This window comes from Notothenia rossii, assembly GCF_949606895.1.
Source record: "Notothenia rossii genome assembly, chromosome: 7".
NCBI classification, from domain to species: Eukaryota; Metazoa; Chordata; class Actinopteri; order Perciformes; family Nototheniidae; genus Notothenia; species Notothenia rossii.
This window is the reverse complement of record NC_136905.1, coordinates 17,121,267-17,138,934: the sequence shown is the minus strand read 5'-3', so window position 1 is coordinate 17,138,934 and position 17,668 is coordinate 17,121,267. Positions and strand designations below refer to the sequence as shown.

Sequence of the window (17,668 nt, the reverse complement as noted above, 5' to 3'; positions counted from 1 at the left end):
ATCATCAACTCAAAACCTCTTCACATATACTATGTGTTTTATGTACGGTATAAATATCCAGTCGCTGTGCCGCCTTCCTGTTTCATACATTGCTTGCATACTGAGGGAAGTAAACATGTAACTAATTTGTGCGGCCATTCCAAACTATGTTTTTGCTTATTTTAGTGAAACCGGCAGAATTAAATCCAGATTTGCGTTGAGTCAGAGAACAGCATAAACAATACAAGTTAAACTCTATTAGGACACAGTGGTACACTAGCATTGTTCAGAAGTACATTCATTTTTACAAAGAAAGCTACTCAATCCTGATATTGAGACACCTTTCTTTGTAATTTTGACTAAAACTTGAATGACCGTATTTGTTTTGACACAATTGCTAGAAAGGTATGCATTCAAAAACAAACATCCCCCTCCAATTTAAACAAAGCCGTATGTGGCTGATTTTTATTGAGTGAAGTCTGCAAGCTTCAGCAAAGCAACAGGCTCAAATAACTTTGGGATGAAAAGCTTTTTAGTGACTCAGTGTGCAAATGGCTCATTAGGAAGCCAAAATCCTGCTGATGTGGTCGTCCGTACTGGAGCGAGGCCGTGTTATGTAACCACATTGTACATTTCAGGACACCAAAAACCTTAACAGTGTTGTCTTACACCACTTCGGGTATGTTGGCTGACAGCCATTCGATCAAGTGAGTGGGAGCTTGCCGAGAAAAATGCTGCCCCCCCCCCAATCCACTCCCTATTTATTCTTCCTCTTCACCACAAGATGGAGCCAATAAAAAAAAAGGATGTGAGAGTGACTGTTCATATTCATTTTATTTTATCAGAAAAAGAGTAAACAAAGTGCAAAGTCTGTTTGTAATAAGTTAAACTTCACATATTAGTATAAATAGGTCATCTACAATAATTCCCTTTGAAAAACTCACCATTATTTAAACTGACCAAACGTGTTAATCTGTGTAGGATAACAATCAGGTTTAGGAACAGTAGAATACCCATTACTTTGAAAAGCAAGAATGAATGAGAAAAACAAGTTGGTGACCCATTCACATTAGTCTTTCATCAACTGAAATCCCAAACAGTTCACAAAACTGACGATGAATGGATAGCAGCTTTCGCTTTCCCTTCATTAGTATTTCCCCCTCTTTTCAGCTCCCTTTATTTCACCCCTTCTACCTCCTCCTCCCCCTCCCTCTCTTTGTCACTGGCTGGGGCTCCTCTCCCCTCCTCGGACGGCTGTCATTAAATGACTCTTGTAGGTTTTGCTGAGTCCAGTCATCCAGAACTTGAGCAGCCTGACGTTGTCCTCCTCGCCCGTCCCTGTGGCGCCAAGCAGGGCCAGAACCTTCTGCGTGTCCTCCCTCCCTCGCCCGTCCACTTTGGAGAACTTGAACAGCACTTTGACTTTACTGAAAGATAGAATCGGCTATGAGAATCGCACTTAAACCCTGGTGGTGGTCTGTTAAAGTAAATGGATGCTACTCACTTCATCCACTCTTCCTTCAGACACAACAGGCAGTGAGACACGACGTCCACAGACAAGTTCTCATTAGATAGAGCCACCTCAAGCTTGTTCAGTAACGTGGGACCTGGAAAAAAGAGGACGAAATGGTTTGAAATGTCATCATATGGTTGTTAGTCTTAAAGGGTCCCATGTCATGCTTTTCTGGTTATCACCCGTCCCCCTGTGTGTTATGTAGCTTTTTATGCATGTAAACGGTCTGCAGAGTCACAAACCCTCAAAATACACCCTGTAGCGAGTAAAACTCTAACACAGAAAAGACCTGTCTATGCTGCCCCGGAACGCCTCGTTGGAGATTTCTCTTTTTCTTCCTGGGTACAGTGACGTATTTGGGTATAGTGACGTAACGTAATCCGCGGAGCTGTTACGTTATGTCCGCGGAGCCGTTACGTTAAGTGTGACTTCCTCACACACACACACAATCTTTTCTCAGCTGCAGCTCCGCGGATTTCTCAGCCTGAGACGGCGGGACGTGGCGAGGCTGCGAGTCTGTGTGTGAGCACACATACAAACTCCCAGCCAGGCTGCGGGTGTGTGTGTGTGCTCGGGCTGGTTTCGGGCTGGGTTTCGCTGTGTCTCGCAGACGGCCACTGGGCTCACAGGGACGGGGGGGCAGGAGCTCCAACAAGCCATTTAGAGATGCTGTATGAGAAACCAATGTGAGTTTGGAAAATTGCACAATATAAATCTACTCTAGTAGACCTCAACAATGGAATTATGATCAGTAGAAATGGCCATGACATGGGACCTTTAAGTACAACCACTTTTCAAAGTTGGTCTAAACATGCTTCCTGCCAACTTAAATAACTCCCTTTTGTCGAGCTAATCTCAAGAACTTGCTGATAAAACAGTATTGAATGAAAGCTTGTGTAAAGATAGGCTGTGGGCCAAAGAACACATCACTTTTTAATGCAGAGCCATATCCTGAAACGGGACATGTCTTAACAATTCCTCTATTTTTGCATTCACTTCAGTTTTTACTCAAATAAAAAATAAATCTGGCCTACATAACTTTCACTGTGTGTATTATGATGCAGGCTAAAACCCAAATAACGATAAGATGTTTATCTTAAAAAGGTTCAAATAAACAGTGTTTCAGTTGTACTGATCTACATCAAAACATCATATTTGACATGTTCTTTATTCGTTTGGTCTGTAAAAATCAAACATTTTGAAGTTAATAATAGCTGTAAAATAGTTACAATAAGTACAATATTCCCTCTGAAATGTAGTTAAGTATAATTTTGAGATGGCACAGAGGGGAAAGTACAAGTCCCTTAAAATTGGACAGTACTACAATAAATGTTATTCCCAACATTTATAACTTCAGGTGTGGCCGATGCTCACCCCTGTCTGTGGGCTGTGTGTTGGCACTGCTGATGGTGAACTGATAGAGTGCGGAGATATCGTATTCACCCACTGCACAGATCCGCCCGTTTCTCTCTATGCTGACATCCACTAGCACTGAAAAGTCTGAGTCACAAACAAAAGAAAAGTTAAGTCAACATAAGATGACTTGCTTGTACAAGCCTAAAGCCTCTAACAGCAGATCTTAAAGGTAATGTAGAGTCATCTACAGTGTAAATCCACAGAGGCTCTGGTACCTGAGGAGCTGACGTGCGTAGGAATATGCACATCTGGGCTGAGACCCAGAAAGTTGCATTTGTAGGCCTCTTCATACTGAGCACTGTATGGCACAGAGCACACACAGCCTACTGGAAGCAAAGACTGATGGGAAACATGAGAGAGAATCACATTATAAACATGCACTCATCCACTCAGTTATTCTGTTGATATTTTGACATGGAAAATCACAGTTTTAAATAATAATGCTAATGATCACGGAATTTCATTTTGCTGCTTCAGTTTCAGGAGATATTCATGCTGCCTCAATGTCGTACAGTCGTGGTTCACTAGGGCACTCTGGCAGAACTGAATCATTGTTACCTTTATTAGTCACAACCGTGCTTTCCTACAACTCGTAATGTCTGCTGTGATCAGACATAGGAAGTAGTAGGAGACTTCCAACATTGTAATTGTAAATATTTTCAAAATGATCACACGTTTTTTTTTCCACAGCGGATAAGAAACACTAATCGTGTAATCAAAGCGGTTACGTGTTCAGTCTCGTTTGTGTGTTTTGCATGGAGAGGTAGGCAAAGCGTGTACGGGCAAAAAAGATTTCAAGGCGTGCAATGATAGCTTCACTAATATCACGTCAGGCAGGAATTTTATATATATTTGTGAAACTAACTGAAACTTAATCCATTACTATCACTTCATATCACATCAAATATGGCGACTTAAAAGGTTATTAATCTTTTCAATTCAGCATTTTTCACTCTAACTAATTCATCTTAATAAAAAGAAACTGAAGTGTTAAATAATTGTAAGAGTTATAATTGTGTAAAACTACCCAGCATTTAACTTTTATAAGGGCTCACCTAATGGGGACCCTCAAAGGAGTTATCACTTGTCCTAATTCATATTTACCCACATCATTATGACACTAACGAGGCAGAGTGGAGTGCCGCAGCAGAGTGAACTACCTTGAGCACTGTAAAGGCAGACTGGATGAGCCCAGGGTCAGCGCCTCTCCATATGACCTGATTTCCCATGAGCACGTGCCACACTAGCTGACGAAACTCAGCAACCCCGAGGACCTGCGGAGCAAATCAAACTGTAATGTTCAACAGTTCACAGAAACCTTATGTGAACTAAAGTAAAAATTAAGCCATATGTGAACTACAGTAAAAATTAAGCCATATGTGAACTAAAGTACAAATTAAGCCATATGTGAACTCAAGTAAAAATGAAGCCATGAAACTATACATTCTTGAAAAAACTGTTGGAAACGCTCTGCCTCATCAAAAGGAGAGGAGACAATAACCTTTTCCTTTCATGTTCTTTTTCAGTTTTCTGCAGACAAAATGACACGCTGTAAAAGTACCTAAAAGTGTACCTGTCTCAAATGCCTCAGGGACCTGAATTTCGGCCCTGGTAGTTCATTTAACTTTGCATCATCGCACAGGAAGTCGAGGCCCAGCTTGCTCTCTGATTGGTGCCGCTGTGACGTAGAATCGCCTCCTTCTGCTCCCTCCCAGCAGCTCATTTCCTCCTCTTGCTCTTTTGGAAACAGAAAATGACATTAGAACATTAATAGCGATGATCAAATGTTTTCAGGCTCATTACCAAAGTGGGGAAATTCCACTGGAAATGTTGTTGGTCTGTTATACATCACACTCCTTATATAGAGTGTGATGTGCACATGACACAATTTCCGAATCAGCTCTTTACATCTCAACTCTTATCTATGACTCATTTCCTTAAGTATCCGGTGACTGAGAATGTAAACTTTAAAAAACAACAACTTAAAAAACCTATTTCTACAAATTGCCATTTTTATTTGTGTTGCTGTTATATTGGTTATAGCATTTTGGTCATTTGGTTTTTACTGTGTATTTATTCATCACTTGTTATCTGTGATTTTGATAAGTGCTTCAGACATTTTTTAAATGAATATTAAAATATTATTCTAATAGGGAAAAGGGTATTAAAATTCCACAATCAAAGGGCCACACTGGCCCCGGAAATACCTCTTTTAATCTTTTAAGCACTTTCTAAATCTTGACAAAAAATGTAGTAAACACTTTCTGTAAACGCAGTGTGTTGGACTACAATGGCTCAGTGAATAACACTGTTTTCCGGCCAGTGTCTCCGCACTAAACTGACTCAGTAAATCCCAGGAGACTGTTCAGACTGAGGATCAAACCATTGTGCAAACGCATTAAATCGGCTGATAACATCCTCCAGCAAGAAGCCAAACCTTGCCTGGAAGGCAGTACATGTTGAAGCATTTCCAAGGTAACTAATCTTCCAATAATAATAATTTTAACTTCAACTTTTACCCAGTTTAGGGTATGAACAGATTGTATTACTAGAAATGTATTAATATTGACAAATTCCGAAACAGATTGCACATCAAAATAAATAAAAGTTTTTTTGTTTAAGTTCTTACATATCATATTCTACTAGTCAACCCTTTCGCTACGAAGTTAAGAAAGATGGGCGTGGTCTGAACTATGGGGGTAGAACAAGGGGAAGGGGCCATCTCTATTTAGTATCTAGTTAAACAATGATTATATTTGCAGAATAAACTACACATTTTGTATCACTGTAAGATGTCATAATGTGACTACCTGACTGTCTCTCTATGAGCACCAGTGTGTCCTCAGTGGGCGCTCCCTCCAGCAGCTTCTCTGTCAGACGACTTCCACATGCCTTCAGCAGCCTGGAGACAATGTGAAAACACAAATCCACATCTCTAGGTGAGCCATTACAGACCACAGTCTGTTTGTCTCAGCAGGGCTGACTGGACATTGACTCACCAGCTGAAGGAGGAGTGCAGGCTGGCCCACAGGTTGGGATGCTGGGTAAGAGAAGTTAGAGACCGGGCTGCGTTGCCACTCCTTTGGTGTGGAAACACTGCAGGGGAAAAGACACTGTTCATCCTCACCGATCGCTGGGGACACACTCCCTGTTCAATATCGAACACCTGATGGAGAGAACAGTACCAAGACATTAGGCGCCCTAATAGATTCGCACCAATCAATAACTTTAGAATTCTATTTGAGTTATCTGAATTATGCATGGTGTGTCGATGTGTGCAACCTACCTTGAGGGCTGTGCTTTGCAGGCTCTGTATAGTGAGTCTGAGGTGGCATAACAGGAAAGGCCAGGAGTTGATAAGGTAGATCCTGTCCATTGCTACCATGACAATACTGTACCAGCGCTGGAAGCCCCTGGCCAGGCTGTCTTTGATAAAGAAGGTGTGTGAAAAAACAAAACCATGTTGCTCATCTCCAAAGAAAATTGGTCCTTCACGGCCGGGACACACCTGGCGAAACAGAGAAATATAGGTAGAAGTAATTGTAAAGAGAGAAGTTTATTTAACGCATGAGATGTGTGACTCACACACACATATACATGCAGACGTACGTCACTGTTTACCTCACAGCTGAGGCTGCGTACGCAGGCCTGGCGGACAACGCTGAATAGCTGCGGCTGTCTGGGATGCTGGTGGCTCAGGAAGCGTATGCCTGTTTCATCATCAATGCTCACAAAACCCGGGTGAGATGCAGGAAGAGATCGACATCCCTATGAGCCAAGGATTGAGGAAAATGTGTACTTTGAGATGGATTTGACAGGACTCACCAGCATACGAGAAAGTCATAGTTAAGAGTGTTTTTGTGCAGAAGACAGGTAGGGAGAAGAATGGATTGTAACAGCTTCTCTCCTCACCTCACACATTTCTCCTCTCTGTGTGGCAGAGCTGTTGGCCCTCATGGTCAGCCCTTCACCTTCCCGGTCCCCATCTCGGTCTCTGTCCCCGGGCCCCGCGGTACCTGCAAGGGATGAAGGGGATGGGGATGGAGGATGCAGTGCCTCGGTGCAAAACAACGTCCGAGGGCCATGGAGCTCACAGAAGTGACAGAGAGCAACCAGAGCATTCATCTGAAATGGACATAAGAGTTATAAAAAATGATATTGTACTATTATGTTTGAGTAAGCATTTCAATACATAACATTTAACATTAAAATATAACTGATGTGTTAATGGACTTAAGCCAGTGGAAGAAGAAACCACTCTGCACTTTGCCAATGCAATTTCCCTCTTTCTGTGTGTATGAATTGTATGTTGAACTGTGTATGGTGACTGATATTGTATATTTGCCAGTGCCAAAGACACTTTTCCATAAAATGTAATGGACAATAAAATATTCTGAATCTAAATGGCATTCATAGGTTGCAATATGGTTAACACATGGTTATTACAGCTGATATCAGATGTCTTACCTTCAGCACAGCTACAAGTTCAACATTTGACTCAATGGTACTTCACGAAGGGACATTAATTGTTCACAACGTCAAAACGCGGTTATGTAAAAGGCGACATATTAAAATAGAGCTATATTAAAACATCAGATATTCACTTAGTCCGTTTTGCAAAAATCCATGATTCCCAGAGTGTCATATTAAGGTTTTGGACACTTTTCTCGTGGTGTTTTCCTCCGGTGTGCAGCTGCTGACAACAACACAGCCGGTCACATGACGCCGCAGTCACGCGCCCGAGTACAAGTGACGCATGGCAGTTGGCTCATGGATGTATAATTTGGCTGCGCGAGCTGTTTCTCAATTTTACCCGTGAAGTCGAAATGTTTCGATTATTTTTGAAAGTGATAAGAAGGCCTTTAAACAACATGTGTATGCGCAAAGATAAAAAGTTATGTAATGTATCTATAGAGGCTTTTTTTAGACGGAAAACACAAAAACTACATTTCCCATGATTCAGTGTGCGATAACAAACTCAGGGTCAAAGTGCGGTTAAAATAAGCATCGCGAGCTCCTTTGGTAAGTATGTTTAATATTTTCTTGGGGATCTTTAGAGACATGTTTATCTTGTTTGTTTATATCTGAACAAGTTTTATCTCAATGAGTTGTTGAATTCAAACAGTTTCTTGAAATAAAACGCTAGACAACCACTTCCTCATTGCCTGAGTTGTTATTTTAGAATTAGGTGTGTCCGGTTTACTTCAAGTCATTCATTGTCAGCTCAAACAAGTATAGCAGCAAACACCACAGTAACACAGCAGACCTTTTTTAAGTAACATTTCCTTTTAAATCACAGGTTTGATCATGGCATCAGACGGATTAGGAAGACCACCAGAGGAGCAGGCAGAGGAGGGGACCCTCTTGAGGGAAACACCCAGTGAGGAGGCAGGGGTTCCCCCTAACTGTGGAAAAGACACCTTAAGAGCCCCAGAAGGTAAATCCTCCTGATACACAGACACTGATTGTTGTTGTTTACTTCATTTAAGACATGACATACAAGTGAGTCACACATTAAAGAGACTGATATACCTGCTGGTAATTTACCAAACTCAGTCTGATTCTTTTTATTTGAATACTTTATTTTTGTAATTTTTGTGCAGTGGAACACAAATGTACAGGAGAACTGAACAGACATGTCATATAATGCACATTAGAGCTGATATGTTATCAGTAGTCAGCTTTGTGTTAAGGGTTACTTTTTCCAATGCAATGCATGGAAGTAAGTAATCCCCTTTAAGGCCTTATAGTCTCAGTCCCTCTCCTCGTCAAAGGGAATTACCATTACTATTGTCTTATGACATATATCTAGCACATAAACCCAGTGTAAATCTATTAGGTACATACATCACAGACACATACAAAAAAGATTTCAATGTCAAATCCATATTTATACATAATAACCAACTTTAAAGAATACAAATGTGATGATACTGGTAAACCACATCCTAGCATCAACGGTGGGGACACAATCATTAACTTTTTTGCTATAATTTACACAGCCGTATGAAATATGATTTTTAATTATTTTAAAGAAATGTATCTTTACCCATTTATCTTTAAACGTCTACCCAAATAATTATAAAATTATATTATACAAAACTCAGTATTGATTTTTATTCTGTCACTATCACTAGCCAATCGGATTGGATTGCTGGAAAATGTTAATATATGTGAAAGTGAGCAGCTAATGTTTTGTTACATATTCTCCAATCTTTTCTGAAATATAGACGGTGTCCTCATGTTCCCCAGTCTATGAAACCTTTCTGTGTTGCTGTAAGCAATTCGATTTCTGGTAAATGTGGTGTGATGTTATCATGTTGCTGAAACCCCTTACCGTCAAAGGCAGAGCTGAATGTGTTCGCTGTTCGCTGAAATGACCGAACACATTTAGATTTCATGCTGGGTGACTGCTGGTTATGTGTCAGGGGTTAAGGAAGTGAGTCAAAAGAGAGCCGCAAGTATTGGCTCTGAACCGCAAATCCGGTATAAAAAAGAGATTTAATAACAACATCTGCTTAATTACCGTGTACTACCGGGATGCTACCAAATCAGACTTTCCAAGGAAATAAGTATTTCTCAAGTATTACGTTACACAGTCACCTCCAGTCTGATTTATACACCAAGCAGTTGAAAGACTGCTCAAGTTGTTTAAGTTCTCCCATGACTTGTGAACCTGTGCCAGTGTGTGATCTCTCAGTGGGAAGACAGATATTAGAGCTTATCATCAAAACATTTAATGAATGAGTCACATCCAGTTTTGGAAATAGCATTCCCGGGTGTGAGGTTTGTGTTTGACTTTATAAGCAACTGCAGAGCAAATATTTGGCATTGCCACCTGCTAAGAGCTGTCCTCTTCCAAGTGTGTTAGAGAGGAAACATAGTTTTGTGCATATCTTTTTTCCACTCCCTGTTTTCTCTAGGGGATTAACCCCTTATTCATCGCATCGTTGTCTTATTAGACCTGCTTAAGATCACCAGAAGGAATCTACAACATTTCTGTATTTTAATTTGAGTTCAGGTGTTTGGTCATTGTTTTCCCTAAACTCTGTACATTGAACATCATCATATCTACCATCTTTTTATATTACTTTGGTAAAATGTATTATGTGGATTTATTGAATATGACAGGCTTTTTAATATTGAATCAGATCAATCTACAGAATTCTTTTGAGAAAAAGAAATATTCATAAATCCAATTTCTTAAGCAAAGAGGTGACTAGAGGTTACTTTCCAGATACAAAAATAAATGTCCTCTATATCCGATTGTCTAAACCAAAAAGTTGTTAATCAAAGAACCCCTGAAAACCTTACGATATTTATTTAACTGCTATTTTTTTTTTATCTTTTAGCCTACAATTGTTAGACCCACTGGCATGTTCATTAGTTATAGCCTCAAGTTTTAAACATGAGGTGTTGTAAACTTACTGGTTTCAAGAAAAAATAATCTGGCACACACAAACATATCTCACCTACAAAGAGGCTCATATAGGAGCAACAATAAAGAACCTTGAACCTTGAACCTTGAACAACTCAACATATATTGAACACAAAGTGCAGTAACAGATAGCTTACTTCCTGCTCTTTGTATGACTTTCACAAAATACAGAATACATATATTTGACTTATTCTACCTGCCGTCTTAAGTTTACCATCAACACTCTGATCTGAGAGCATCACGCTGTTATATGTATTTTAATGGTTAATAGAAACTGCTTTAAACTCGCAGGGTGTCATTTCCTGTGTCCTCTCTTTTTTTTCTTAGTCAATTTATTGAGCCACTACCTGACTCTTACTCACACTGCTGCGGCCCACAAGCGGCTGAGTTAAAAATGTTTTGCGATCATGTTTGTGGAAATATTTTCTATAAATTCTTTACTCTTAACCCGAGAGAAACCCTTCAACATGCTGGTGTTATGTACAGATACTCGTTGCAAAATGTCCTGCTTACTTCCCTCTGTGGTCAGCAGAGCAAGATGAGAACAGAGTCGACGTGTGCCGCTTTTTCCTGATGGGGAAGTGTCATTTCGGCCCCAGATGTCGTTTCTCTCACAGGTTTGCTTGCTTTTCCTTCTTCAGTCAATTTACCAGCAGGATTAAGGATGACTTTTAAATGTTCTTGTTAGCTTTTCTCCACATGTACATTTATTTCTAATAACTGCAACACTAAATGGGTCGAACATGATCATAACACCAAGGTAGCTAGAATGTTAAATGATGGCTGCCTGAATGTTGAAGGATAGGTTCAAATTGTATTCATTTTAAACAATAATCACAAACCCAAATGCACATGGAAAGTATAATTAATAGCTGTATTTGTTGTTTGCCCATAAGGATGGCAAAAATATCCTTCTTCAAGTTATGGAGGAATAAATCTAAAATTCTGCAACAATTTCAGAAATTAAAACATTAAAATCACTTGCAAAGTGGCATTTGAGTAATGACAGAGTTGAAAATAGTGTGGACCTTTCCTTTTAATGTTGCTCAACCTGGATACAGAAGATTCCTCCAAAGTTTTTATTTATTTATTTCTCCTTTCAACAAATTCATTTTTAATACATTTAACACTAACGAGGTTAACAATTGCGGTAGCTCAACTACTATAATTTCATTCATGCCTTCTAGAATACTATTCCCTTGTTACAAGTGTGTCTTTTTGAAAATTGATTGAAGTACTGTATATTGTGTTTATTTATTATTTCTATTGGTCAACCACTGCTCATATTGCTCACCAGTCTGGCACTAATACGCAGCCATGACTAAATATGGGTGCTGTTCAAAGTTCAGCAGGCTGCATGAATGTTAATCTGTGTCAAATGGAATTAAGACTAAGAGCATTTTTTTCTCCATCTGTCATCTTTCCCTAGTGTGTTCTGACATTTTTTCCACTCTGGTTGCTCTCTTATCTTAGTAACCCATCAGGAGATGATTCGGGGTCAGCTGACCAGGATGACAAACAGGAAGGAGAGAAGACGGAAAACCCCAAGAAGAAAGTGAACAAAACAAGAAAGCCGAAATATGAGCCAAAAGGTTACTCACACATGTCATCTGAGAGTGATACTTTGTCCATATATTCATTTTTTTTATTCAAATCAAATCATACCCGGTAACCCTTCCAGTGATATGCTTTTGTTATTTATATCTTACTCTCTGCAGAGGTGAACAAAAAGCCTCGCATGCGCACGGCCGATGAGGTTATCTCTCGCATCCTGTGGGACCAGTCTGCGGATGGATCAGAATTTGTTGTTGGGTACGTGGACCGTTTCCTCGGTGTTCTGGAGCGTCCCTTCAACGACTTCAACTGGGACACAGACCCGTGCGACTGCGACTACACCGTGGAGCTGGCCCTGCCCCGACACAGGATCCAGTACTTCACCTACAGAGGGCACCGCGTCTGGGACCGCCACAGCAGGACCGACCGGGTGTTCGGCTCCACCGGCCAATCTCTGGCTCCCCCCTTTGGAGGGGTGGAGGAAGTAAAGGGCAAGGATGGACCCCACCTAACATACACCCAGATACTCACTGATATGCAGACACATTACAAAAGCCAGGACTTCTTTACAGGATTCATATTTACCAAATGTAACATTTTGTTTCCCGAGAAGTGAACACAGAGGAGCCGCCGCCTGCTGTCAGGGAGCGCCTGCAGGATGAGTGTGAAACGGAGGAGGGTACTCCAACTGAGAACACTCATCAGGAGGAAGAGGAGCAAAGTGAGATGAATATTCACTGCCCTGCTGGAACAGAAGCAGCTCCAGAGTGTGGAGGAGACGCTTCTCCAGGAGAGGAGGCACCACCATGTGTTATGGAGGAGGCTGCAATGAGGTCTGATGTTTATCCTTTAAGTTAAGGGACCGTTTACAAGAGCATTCTTACAGCATGCTATCGGTCACAGTCATCAATTCAGAGCATCCTCGGCTTTCTGAAACTTTTTCCTAATATATTTCTTTATAGTAGATTATAGCTTTTAAAATAATATTTGGGTTTTACACTGTTGGTTGTATAACATTGATACATTTGAAGATTACATGTTTGGACTGAGGGAAATTGTTACAAGCTTTCATTTTATAGACAAAACTATTATTCTTAATTGGTCGATTGGATTGGTTTGCTGAGTGTGGCTTTGTTAATATGAATTTAGAAAATATGTGTTATTGTACTGTGTCCATAAGACATGACATTTTACATTATGGCAACTGTATGTCATGTGATCTTATTAGCAATGTTGCAAGATTCATCCTGCCTCTTGAGTAATATTACTCACTTGTTTTGATTTAAGCCCTGAGGCTTCGTCAGACCCATCATCCTTTTCCCATAAAGACGGAGCAGACGGACAAGAGGGGAATGAGGAAGGGGACGTTGCAGACTGGCAGGAAAGCTCGGATGGCAAAGAAGATGCTTCGGTGGGTACAGCACAATTCACAGTGAAATAAACCTTTTATGTTTTGCATTTACAGTTCAGTTCTCAGTTCAAATCTTAAATACATATTTATCCTCTTGCCTTCAGAGATCTTTATAAAACCAGATTGTTTAACAGTCAGTTTTGTGTGAAAGATAGCCGCCGTGGAATTGTCTGATTGATTTCAAATCGACTGGGACTAGATTTCATTCAGAGAGTCAGTTTATTACTTTAAAAAATGTCTATTTCCAGAAATCAGCACCTCTGGAGCAACGAGAGCAGAAGAACGGTGGTCGCCCCCCTAAAAAGAAGCCCACGCACTTCATCTCCTTCAGGGCCAACACTCCTGCCATCCTGTCCGGCTTCAAGCAGCTGCAGGAGGAGATCACCTCCATCCTGCCCTCCTCGGCCCCTCACTGGCAGTCGGCCAACACGCTCCACGTCACAATGTGCCTTCTGAACTTGCCCGGCCCAGCGGAGGTAGCCACCGCTGCAGAGGTCCTCAGAAAGTTTGCTCATTTCGATCGAAACCCCCCGGTGGCTCTGACCTTCCCTGTGAAGCTGAAGCACTTCAACGGGAAGGTGCTGTACCTCAGCCCCCAGCCTCAGATCCACCTCCAGCAGCTGAACAGCGGCCTGCAGGAGGCCTACAGCGAGGAGGGGCTGCTCCACAGGGACTCCTTCAACCCACGATACCACCTCACTCTGGCCAAGGTAGTTGGCAATGAGGGAGAGAGGGTGTTTGATCGGGTGTTGGACCTGAAGGTGGGGAAGGGTTTACATTTTGGCCGTCTGCCGATAAACACCCTGCACCTGTGTTCCATGGGGATCTCAGAAGGAGATGATTTTTATGAGACCGTGTGCACAGTTAGTCTTCGATGATAGAACACATGCACTAAGGTTTTATGTTTATTCAGAAAAGATGCAGAAATTCTGGTGAAGGACTTATTTATATAAAGGGCTAAAGGGAGTAAACAATTAATTCATGTTCAATTAAATCCATCTTTATTAAGATGCAAAAGGTATATGATGGTCCATCTACTCTTTAATAATATGATTTGAATGTATGTATTTTACTTAATGAATGCTTAATTGTAATGCACTAAGGGCCTATGTCCCGTACATTGACTATTCATATTTCAAGATGAGAAATGAATGTAGTCTGCACAGAATAATAATACATGTTCATATAGCAAGCTGATGCAATACCCCCAGAACCGGCCGGCTGGACAGAAGGATATTACCCTAAAAACAGAGGTGCATTTATTTTACTCCATTTTTAATGTCATCATTTAGAATTGTTTCTTGTTTTGTTGGTTTTAGGTGAAACATATTTAAAGTACACTAAAATTAATAAAATTAATTGTAGCCTCTCCATTACAACGACTCGCTGCTTTAATTTCTCGGATATTATAACATTTAAAATTTAAAAAAGTGCTTTTTCTATGCTGCTTAAAATACAGAGTTATTTTTGAAGACATCACCTTGGACTTTAAGACATTTTGTTGGCCTTCTAAACATTAATTTAGTTTTATTTACCAACAATTAATACATAATTAAATTGAGAAAAGAACAAGATTAGTTGGCAATCACAGTAGATATTAGTTGCATTATTAGTCAAAAAGAAACACAGTATGAATGAGGACAAACTGTTGCTGTCCTGTCGGAACCGTTTTAGTTTAGGCCCTGAAGGAGACACATGTTGTTGTTGTTGTTGTTGTTGTTGTTGAGTGTAAATCAGCTTTGAGACATTAAACTCACGGGACACCAGATTAGAAAACCTCCTTTTTAAAAATATAAAACGCCTAAAGTCGAATGTACATTTCCTTCTCCTCTAACTATTATCTGGTGAAACAAATAAGGCGTTTCGGGCCCGCAAACTACTACCCAGATGTTTGCATCTGCCACAACGGTTTGTCTACGAGGCATGAATTGCATACGAGGGGAAGAGATTATGTTTTCTTTACAGCTATGAATCAACCCGAGTAGTTTTACTCCGCAGCTATCTGCGTTGTATGAATATTGTATGGATGGTGTTCCCTGAGAACGATGACTTTTACAATGAATTATAACCATTAGATTGTGAAGGGCCTTAAATATTGAATTGGTTATTTTAACTCCTGAGTGGTTATGTTTTCTCAGAGCACGATGGATGGCCTGGATGCAGCGGTTCAACACAAACGCTCCCTGATCAACTCTTGCATATATAATATCATTTTCTGTCTTCTTTCACATACATACACTTTACATAGGCTATATGAGTCAGTGAGTATGCTCTACTGTTTGCTCCCTCGCTCGCATTATCTCCCTTCCCCCACTCTCTTTCAGTGACACAGAAAAACTAACGCCGCCCCCTCCCTCTTTGCTGCTCGCTTTGCCCCCCTTTCTCCAATGGCAGACAGACACCATACTCTTTTTACTCTGTGTTTGACCATTACATCTTCAATTTACATTCCCCAGGCAAACCCCCCATAGAGCATCTCCATCAGCGAGCTCTCATCCCTTCCATCATCATCTTCTCCTCTTCCTCCTCGCCTCTAAATCAGTGTTGGTGCTGTTCTGCAGCCTCCACTGAAAGCTGGTTCTGCCTAAAAATCCATTGCATGCCGCTTTCCCCCCTCTCTATTCATTGTTCACTCCATCTCTCACCCTCCCTCCTCTTTCTCTCAGCATCACTCCCTGGGAACCCACTTGTTTTCCCCTCCTCAGTATTTGATGTTGCCTGCATCTCCCCCACCCCATATTCATCTATGTGCTTATTCGCCTCTCATACTCTGATTTGATATGCATCTCTACCTATCTCGACACATCGCTGACCTAACAGTGCTCTCATAGACAGGACTTCATTATTTTGCATCCAACATGTGAGTGGGTTTTTTAAACATCTCTTTGCACTATTATTTAGCGCACAGTAGGCTGCATTTGTACTCTTTCTCTCAGTAATCTGGTCAGGGTTCAGCGTGGTGGTCTGGACGGAGATTGGTCAGGTTGATTGGAGTGTGCATGGATGGCTGGTTGGGGGTCGGCATTATAAGTGTGCCTCAATTTGAAAGGAGTGAGGGGTTAGACCCCGCTAATCCCCGTTAACAGATTAATTATCTTTGGGCAATATCGTGTTGCTGCCGTGTTGTGAAGTCGTTCGGGCGTTAAGCTACGAAGGGCTACAATGCAACGATAAAGGGTCCCTTAGGGGTGTCTCCCTCAATCTTAATCCTTCTCTCTCGCTCTCTGTCTCTCTCTCTCTGTCTGTCTGTCTCTCTCACTCTCTCTCTCTCTCACTCTCGCTCTCACTGAGAGCTCCTCTCTCATCCATCAACAGAGGCACCTCTCCACTGTCACCAGACAACCATCCCATTATTGGTTATTTCATATTTAAATCACTGCAAGAATTATTGGCTACATTTTTTCACAATCTTGACATATTTTTGGCATGTCCCCAAGCTATTTTTTCAGGATGATGTTTTTTCAAGAGCATCAAGCGTTTATGGCTGGCAGTATACCTCTTTGAGTGGGTAAATATTTCACGGACGCCGGCGTAGAGAAGAGACGAGGAGGAGAGAGAAACCTCCCAACACAACCGACAAGAGGTAAGACCCTGATCTCTCTCTCCTGCAGATTATGGCTTCATTGTTGATATGGTTGCAAAGCTTTATCATCAAACAAGTGTAACTCGATTTGAATGGGCGTCAATCCACATTACAGCATTTTACTCATTTTCATCCAGGCTTATCTTTTCAAAAATGCTTAATGGATATTCATGAAACACAATATTGCCTAAATGGATTCATGCTTATCTCTTCCACTCTCACACGTAATGGATGCATCTTCTCCCATTTGCAGAATCAGATGCTGTAATGGTTTAGTTGCATCCAATTGTTTCCCACCCAGTTATAGTTCAATTTGTCTTGTATCTTCTCTGAATGCTTTTTTGTGCTGTGCCAGATAATTGAATATCTTGTTCTGCGGTGGTCAGTAGTGTGGAAGCGTTTTGTCACCATCAACTTGTCATGCTGGACTCCTGCACACATCAAAGCACTGATTTGCTCTGACATGCTGGCTATGAGCTGCACTCACTTACCTTCGGTCAGCTGCACTCACTTTGAAGGTTCATTGTTGCGGAGCTGAATTTGACAGATGAATGTGAAAATGGAACTCTAATTGAGAGTATTCTTCTTTGCCTGTCGCTTCACTTCAGTAGATAAAGCTAACTTTGCTCCCTTTATGAAGATGTTAATTAATTCCTCCTGGCTAATGTAGTGTCTCATGAGACTGAAATGCTTTCACATAAATTGCAGTCATTACGGTTGTTGTTAAGAAGCAGTTAGGCGACTACTTAGGCTGTAATGTGAATCATAAAAGAT

The 17,668-nt window shown here is 41.0% G+C and overlaps 3 protein-coding genes across 12 annotated transcripts in view; 2 read left to right on the top strand and 1 right to left on the bottom strand.

Moving 5' to 3' along the window:
• Window positions 1-794: 794 nt before the first annotated feature.
• flcn (folliculin) lies at window positions 795-7,609 on the bottom strand. Of its 2 annotated transcripts, none has more exons than XM_079691854.1 (12): window positions 7,376-7,609; window positions 6,821-7,033; window positions 6,518-6,676; window positions 6,195-6,416; window positions 5,908-6,074; window positions 5,719-5,810; window positions 4,482-4,645; window positions 4,069-4,182; window positions 3,124-3,247; window positions 2,867-2,992; window positions 1,484-1,586; window positions 795-1,406 (listed from the first exon to the last, which is right to left on the bottom strand). In XM_079691854.1, exons 2-12 carry the CDS (start codon window positions 7,031-7,033, stop codon window positions 1,199-1,201), a joined length of 1,692 nt encoding a protein of 563 aa, XP_079547980.1. In that variant the 5' UTR covers window positions 7,376-7,609; the 3' UTR covers window positions 795-1,198. The 2 variants fall into 2 exon arrangements, with proteins under 2 accessions (XP_079547980.1, XP_079547981.1); XM_079691855.1 differs by having other exon boundaries at window positions 6,530-6,676; window positions 7,376-7,607.
• Window positions 7,610-7,791: 182 nt separating this feature from the next.
• Window positions 7,792-14,690, top strand: leng9 (leukocyte receptor cluster (LRC) member 9). Its single transcript, XM_079691856.1, has 8 exons — window positions 7,792-7,930; window positions 8,208-8,345; window positions 10,876-10,963; window positions 11,820-11,938; window positions 12,065-12,391; window positions 12,514-12,733; window positions 13,188-13,311; window positions 13,560-14,690. Exons 2-8 carry the CDS (start codon window positions 8,216-8,218, stop codon window positions 14,187-14,189), a joined length of 1,638 nt encoding a protein of 545 aa, XP_079547982.1. The 5' UTR covers window positions 7,792-7,930; window positions 8,208-8,215; the 3' UTR covers window positions 14,190-14,690.
• A 1,191-nt stretch (window positions 14,691-15,881) lies between these two features.
• The window catches only part of ttyh1 (tweety family member 1), a 30,637-nt gene continuing 28,850 nt past the window's right edge, over window positions 15,882-17,668 (top strand). For 5 of the 9 annotated variants that reach the window (XM_079691851.1, XM_079691845.1, XM_079691848.1 and 2 more), the window contains exon 1: window positions 16,197-16,894. The gene's annotated coding sequence lies outside the window, so the exon portion shown is untranslated. Of the gene's footprint in view, window positions 16,172-16,196; window positions 16,895-17,668 lie in introns of those variants that run through there. The other 4 variants (XM_079691852.1, XM_079691853.1, XM_079691846.1 and 1 more) reach the window with 3 other exon arrangements.